The sequence below is a fragment of the Lytechinus variegatus genome, chromosome 2 (assembly GCF_018143015.1).
Source record: "Lytechinus variegatus isolate NC3 chromosome 2, Lvar_3.0, whole genome shotgun sequence".
Taxonomy (NCBI): domain Eukaryota; kingdom Metazoa; phylum Echinodermata; class Echinoidea; order Temnopleuroida; family Toxopneustidae; genus Lytechinus; species Lytechinus variegatus.
In genome coordinates, this window is record NC_054741.1 from 11,562,765 (window position 1) to 11,569,992 (window position 7,228).

At 36.1% G+C, this 7,228-nt stretch overlaps 1 protein-coding gene across 42 annotated transcripts in view; it reads right to left on the minus strand.

Annotated features, from left to right (window-relative positions):
* Positions 1-6,039, minus strand: part of LOC121407315 (mucin-17-like) — an 88,402-nt gene extending 82,363 nt beyond the window's left edge. For 28 of the 42 annotated variants that reach the window (XM_041598340.1, XM_041598332.1, XM_041598325.1 and 25 more), the window contains exon 1: positions 5,688-6,039. In XM_041598340.1, the coding sequence (XP_041454274.1) occupies positions 5,688-5,751 (64 nt within the window). In that variant the 5' untranslated portion in view covers positions 5,752-6,039. The remainder of the gene's footprint in view (positions 1-5,687) is intronic. The other 14 variants (XM_041598350.1, XM_041598341.1, XM_041598352.1 and 11 more) reach the window with 2 other exon arrangements.
* Positions 6,040-7,228: the final 1,189 nt, after the last annotated feature.

Below are 7,228 nucleotides of genomic sequence, written 5' to 3' on the forward strand. Positions count from 1 at the left end.
GATGTTTTATTAACCCGGTCTGAAAAAAGACTGCACTTTTGTGCTATATGAACGCATTACTATAGGATTTTAGTTTAGAACGGATTCGCCACAAATCCCTTCAAATTTATTACATTTGTGGGTAAAGTCATTATTACATTTGTGGGCGATCAAAAATTATTACATTTGTGGGTAAAGTGTTATTACATTTGTGGGCGTTATTACATTTGTGGGTAAAGTGTTATTACATTTGTGGGCGTTATTACATTTGTGGGCGTTATTACATTTGTGGGTGCAACAGCCCCCCTCTCTTCCCCACTTTTAAAACTGTTCTGCGGCCCCTGTACTCAACAAAGTCATCGTGTGATTAGCTACACAGAAGACCACTCGAGCCCAATTGTCTCGTTTGGTCATGTTTGGCCACGCCTATTTTATCGGAAGGCCTGATTTGTGACAGCCTGCCTTACTATTCTCCCAAAACCTGAACAATAGAGCTTCCAAGACCAATTGAAATGGATGAGTTTGCATCAACGAGTTTTTACATGCGGGCATCGATCTCTGTGCCAACAGACGCGAATCGTTGACATGGTTGAAAAGGTCATTACGTATATACAAAACGGAACTTACGAAAACTTTGTTGAGTTCGCCTACCTTACTTAACCCGGTTACTTCCTCCATTATAATGGATATTCGCAAAAGAATGATACTTGATAGGCTTATGATTAACGACGTGGCATTTGAGGATTAATAGGCCTCTAAAAACAATGTCTTTAAACATCAAATAGAAGTAGGCCCTATGTTTGTCACCCGAATTATCATAAGTTCCATTTAATACCTAATTATTCAAGAAGAACCTGTTGAAGAACTTTGAGAATATCTGCATGAAATTATTTTAAAGAAGTGCACATATAGTTACCGATAATGCGGAGCCTATAACATTTTCATTTATTTGAATGTAGGATAAAAGCTCGAGGGCATATTAGTGCCATGGGTGGGGATCGACTGCAGACTTCCATGTGTCTTGTCAGGCGCCTTAGCTCACTCGGCCATTGCTCCTCCGCAGCGTGGAATTCTTTATACATTAATCCCCATCTATACTCTTTAAATACAATTGGAAATAATTATGGAATAGACTGTTTAATATGTTTATTGTCGTCGATAAACGATAAAAATTGACCAAGCCGTCATCTTTATATTTTTGTAATCATTGATTAACATCGCCAATTATCAAGCCAATAAAGTTTTAAAGACCAACTCTTTGGATTGTGTAATTATGTCAGCAGATTTTAGACTAAATTTTTGCCCTCAATATGCTCCATAGAAATGTTATTCGAAGTCGGTATTCTGAAATTATTCGTCGACAAACACTTTTTATTAAGAAACACATGAACAATCATGATTTTTTTATGCAGTCACTGATCCCCCGAAACACGACAACTCGATTCAAACTTTACAAGGACAGAGAGCGTCATGTCGAGAATTCTCGAAGGCATTCATTCACATAAAACCATTCTTTGGGTGTGTCTATGCTACTGTGTTCTTGTTTTTCATAAGAAGATTTACTTCTATTCTTCTTCAGAATAATAGGGTCCTCTCCTTGTTGCTTTCTTTTGTTTAAAGTCCACTGAATTGCAAGTGAACTCAGGAAGCTCAGTCCAATTTAAAGAATTAATGTACCGTTACATTCGTATCTGGAATAATCACGCTTATCTACAATGAAAATTTTCAATGTGAAATATTGCTTCTGCTGGTCGAGTTTAGTATATAGGCCTAGATGGACCTACGCCATGGTATATATGCTTTTTGAAGAAGCTGATTCGAATGAAAAAAAAAACTGCTAGAGGATATAGTTTCGGCATGATCTAGTGTTACGATGTAGTTTTAAAAAAACGACAAGTGAATCGTTTTTAACATGCAAGAGACTTTACCTTATATGACGTGGAGAGGGAAACAAGCTAGCTTTATGCCCTTACATCCAATTAAATAACCAAGAAAGAGAAACACAATCCGGTGTTGTATTCTGCTTTCAGGATCTGACAACTTTCCTTGATTTTTATTGGCTGAGAAGCAACGTTACTATGGTAACTGTAGGGTAAAAAACGTCTTACAACTCGTTTCATGAAACGCTCCCCATGTGCGTGTGTGTTTTTTTTAGAGGACATGTCATACAATTTTCACATTATATCATGAATTAGCGTCATATTATTAGAATGAGCAAAAAAACATGTTTTGGGGCTATATTTCGGTGTCCAAAGTGTAGAGTTGTACGTGTGACGTCACCACTGATCTGTATAATAACAGTGACCAGCTCAGTGCTCAGTGAAGGTATCACAGATCTGGCATTGTCAATGGGAGGATCTCCGTAGCATTAGTACTCTTTGACATTCACTAAAATGCTCATGACTTATTCTGAAATTCTTCCTTCACACAATCCAACTTTTACCAAAGGTTTCATTCTACCTCTAATAGACGTTTCAGAAGAGGTTTGAAATCTTGTCTTCATTTACAACCTAAAATAATGGTTATGTACATATGATTATTCCTTCATTTAAAGAAGCCTACAATTTTACTTCTTTTATTAAAAGTGCTCGTCATGTTCACACTACCCTTTACAATCGTTTATTTTTCGTTGGTCTCTTGGAAATATTTCTATAGTGTAAAAAACATAGCAAAAAGTGGTTATCAGCATAATCTATTTTCATCTAAAGGTGTTTGAACATGTTTAAAGAAGCAGAAACAGCATTCGAACATTTTATTTAGAATTTGGCAGAATTGATAATTCTGTATTGTCCCGATGGGTAAACAAATAGTTTCATTAATAATGAGCCTAATTCTTCTTTTGTCATAAAAATACAAAATACATGGTTTTTCGCAGTGTTCTGTGAATGCACATGACAATAATGTACATGGTAGGGATGACTTGTTTGTGAAGACCTCCACCTCTTTTCCTCAATGAGTATTCCAAATCAAACACAATAGCACAAGTTTTTTTCTTCAAATGACAGGTATTACGTAATAGAACCGGTGACTGTTATAAAAGAATTGTATAGAAGTAAAGGTAGGTTGTAAAGAAGGAAATAACCAAATGTCTTAATGAATGCAAAGCTCTTTAAAACACTTTCGTATAGAAGTTGTAACTGTTTAAGTGCAGGTCCTACCTGTCATGCCTGTGCAATATATGAAGGACATTATAAAAAAAATCTTATTTATTCTCATAAAGATAGTGGCCAGTAAATTCAAATCGACATGTTAAGATGTCAAATTAGTAAACATTTTTAGACGTTTTTTTTCATTCTTATTTACTTTGTTCGGAACGGTACATTCAGAGTGGGCTTGCTTTTGCTTAAATAGCTGACTCAGTCTACCAATAAGTCGAGAGCTCCCTCTTTATATTTCTATATATGTAATTTCTACCATGACATAATCCGTCAACCTGAATTGTGTAAAGCAGCCTACGGGAGAAGTGAATAAGCCCGTCCTTAATTTTAGAGCAGAGTAGCAAAATAAAACGATATGCAATATTATGTTCGTATTATTCTTCGTTTGTCGCCGAGTATCTTTTCATTCTTAAACTGTAGACTTTTTCGCCTATTTTAAATAAACATACTCAATAAAATGTAAAGATTTAGTACCATCTCTTGCAGTTGGACTTCACTTCTTTCTACCCTGCTCTCAGTTTGATTCGATATACTTTCTACGGTCATCATCTGGTCACCCCCCCCCCCCCCCACCCACCCACACCCACACACACGAACACCCACCTTGAAATCCCTAATATGTTCTGTTTGTGCTATACAAAAGGATTAAGAGCAAATTCAAGATGTACTTTCAAATTTGTTTGGATTATAATCATCTTGTCAGACTGATCGTGATCAAAATCAGATTAATCTGCAGTATTAGGCCTCTACAGGACGTAATTCTCGTCCTTTATCCAACTATCGCCTGAAGATGAATAGCTCTCGTTTCTCTCCATACGCAAATATCAAGCGTCGATGCTCTTATAATCAATAAACTCTGTGCGGTATGAGCGCCGAATCAATAAAGTAAATCGAATCAAACAGGCCTTAAAATTTCATTTTAACCACACGAGTTATAATCTGTACAATTAAAACTGGGAGGCACACCGATCCCATTTGGACAGTACAGTGGACAATCTCAAATTCAACCCACTCCCCGGTGGAAAAAGACGTGGAAAAGGAGTCTAACAAATATGTAGTTCCATTCTGGGCATTAAGATCAGATGATTCTGCGCAAGATCAGAAGAAGGTCATTGGTACTAAAGTAACATATTGGTCAGTTGGTTTAACATTCAATTAGATAAGCACTTTCATTATTTTGTGTGCTATTCTAGCCACCTGGTGTATTCAATTTCTCCATCCTGCTATGTAAGGCATGCTTACTTAACATCTTGCTTAGAAATTTGGCTATAATAACGAAAGAAATAAAAGGTCATTTGACCAAAATTGCCCACGAAGTAACTACGAACTCGTCTATAAATTATAAAGGCATTTTCAGAACCCATGCCCGAATGGAGAAACCAGCAAGGAGGGTTTAAACTCAAATGCATACGCAAAAATTGTGTATGGTTTATACTTTTTTTTAACCATCGGCTGATAATGTAATCTTGGTATGTCCCCTTTCCTTCATACAAATCTTACGATTCTCATAAACCCATTCTTGCACAACCATTGCCTTTTACTTGTCAGACTGGATATTCCATGCATAATTTGAATGTTGAGGTAACATGACTTAGATGCTCAGCAATATATGTCAACCACTCACACCTATTACACAATTTGTAGATTGACTTGGGTATTTTTCTACCTCAAACGTTTACCTAGGCACCCTTAATTTCTACTTTAGACATCAAAAGTCATTTTTTTTAGTATTCCCAATGCAGTAGTGGTCGATCCAAGGACAACCCTTGGGTATTTTTTTTTTACACAAAATGAATGTAACAAATTAAGAGTTATGACCCCCTTTTTTTCTTATCGATTTTTTTAAGAGGAAAAGTGTGCCCCTTTTTGGGCCCTTCTAATAGAAATTTTGTATCCTCCGGTGTCATTGTGTACAAAGAAAAATCCACAGAATTCCTTATAATGATGCCTGGAAAATTGACCTGCTAAAATGTCTCCTCGATAAATTGTAAACTATAAGATTGTTAATCGAAACTTATTGGTAATGTTTTCTAGTTTACTTTTATCTCAGTAGTTTAAGAAATAGTGCGAGTCATTTTCAAATATGAGAAAATCATTTGTTCATTTGAAATTTTCTCATAGAAATAATAGCACTGAAATGTTACTTAATGTTAACATCTTATTTTGAGAACACGCATAATTACATGGCCATACTAATGGAGCTTCATTTACGCTTCAGTATTCTTTCCACAATAACACCGGTCATGACATAAAGATCATGATTATCACTTTAGAATATGTTAATTTTATTGGAAACATTATCTTTTGGCAACCTGAGCCAAATGTATACAAAATAATTACAACCGGGTACGAGAAAACTGTTGTAGTCATGAAGGTAAAACTTTTACTTACGATCATGGCAAATCGTATTTAGATGAAAGTTGAAAAGGACATGATGGTCGGTGTGGAGGACCTCAGGAAAATAGCTTAAAACTGGAAAATTTATATATCATTGTACAATCCATTATCAAAGTTGTATGAGGCATAACTACAAACGTAATCGTATCTTACCTTGAGCTTTAGCCATACTGAGTATGCCAAGGAGAACGGCAAGGTACAGAACAGTTCTCTCCATTTTGTTAGAAAATTTTCGTCGACGTTTTCCTTAAAAAATGATAACTATCTTTCGACCCTGGCGGGTTGAAAGAAAAATCAGGAGTTTAAAAGGCCAGAAGGGATGTAGAATGTCCGCACAAATGGATTCCTAAAATATCCCCTTCCCGAACCTCAAAAAGTGGCAAGACTTCTGAAGGAGGAAACGGATAACCTCGCTCAAAAAACGGGGTCGATTCCAGTGAAAAAAAGGGAGTGGTCGGGATGAGTCTCTTCCTTTCTATACACCGATCCCGACTGACGTAAATTTTCCCCGATCTTGGTTTTAAACCATGCATTTCTTCAGCCCAAGAAAGTGAATAGAGAAGATGCGCTCTACTGATCAGACACTATTCATCCTTTATTCTTTATCCCGTTGTCCTCTGCTTGTTTGTGAAAAGGTTTTAAAAACCCTTTCACCTTTTGTCCACAACTCCCCTCTCATTCTCTCTCCCTCTCTCTCTCTTTCTATCCAGCTCTCCAGTTTCTCACGATCATTCATGAGAACATATTTGTAAAAAAAAAGCATGACTGGGGTTAGCAATAAGATCAAGTATTTCTTGTATACGAATCATTAAGTTTCGGTATGAAATTCATAAACATGAAAAAAATAGATCTAAATACATGCATTAAAAACAGGACAGCAATTTGGCAAACTGTTTGCTATGCAAAAAGTCACATAAGAAATAGATAAATAAGAGTCATTTTCTTTCACCAATGTTTGACGAGTCCGTATTATCGGTCAGTCGTCGTTGCAATAGGGCGGCGAATGGAAATGTGACTGTACATTTATTCACACTCTCGTTTCATCATGAAGATCCGATGTGATTTCAACCATTTCAACATGCTACACAGCAAAAACTGTGGTGTTAACCGGTGTACATAGAGGACCACACCAGTTATTTTACACCGGTGTTAAATTGGTGGTGTTAGTTTTTACACCTATAGGTGTTATTACAACACCTTTTGTTGTTACATTTACACTCTTTGGTGTTATGTTTAATCTCTAGGGTGTAATTTTAACACCTCAGGGTGTGGTCCTCTATTAACACCAATTGGTGTCAGTTTTAACACCGCAGTTTTTACAGTGTATTTTACATTTAGATACCTGAAACGGTTATTATAGACACCCTGTAAAAACACGAGTTACACAAGTTCATCCATTGGGAGAATATTCAGTTTCGATGACCCTTAAGTTGATGAAGTATGAGGCTTTAGTCACACCAACGAATCGTACCCCAATCTTCAAGACAGTCGATACAAGCGAGAGGGCCGCTAATCGATAGGGCAAAGTGACTGTTTTTTATCAAACATATTATATTATGTATGTATGTGTATAAATGTAAGAGAAAATAGTATATATTTCTTGGAAAATAAATGATTATGGCATCAATCTTGTTAGACAAAAATATATATCAGATATTTTGAGAACGAATTAAATTGAGCTAGAATTCATTCAT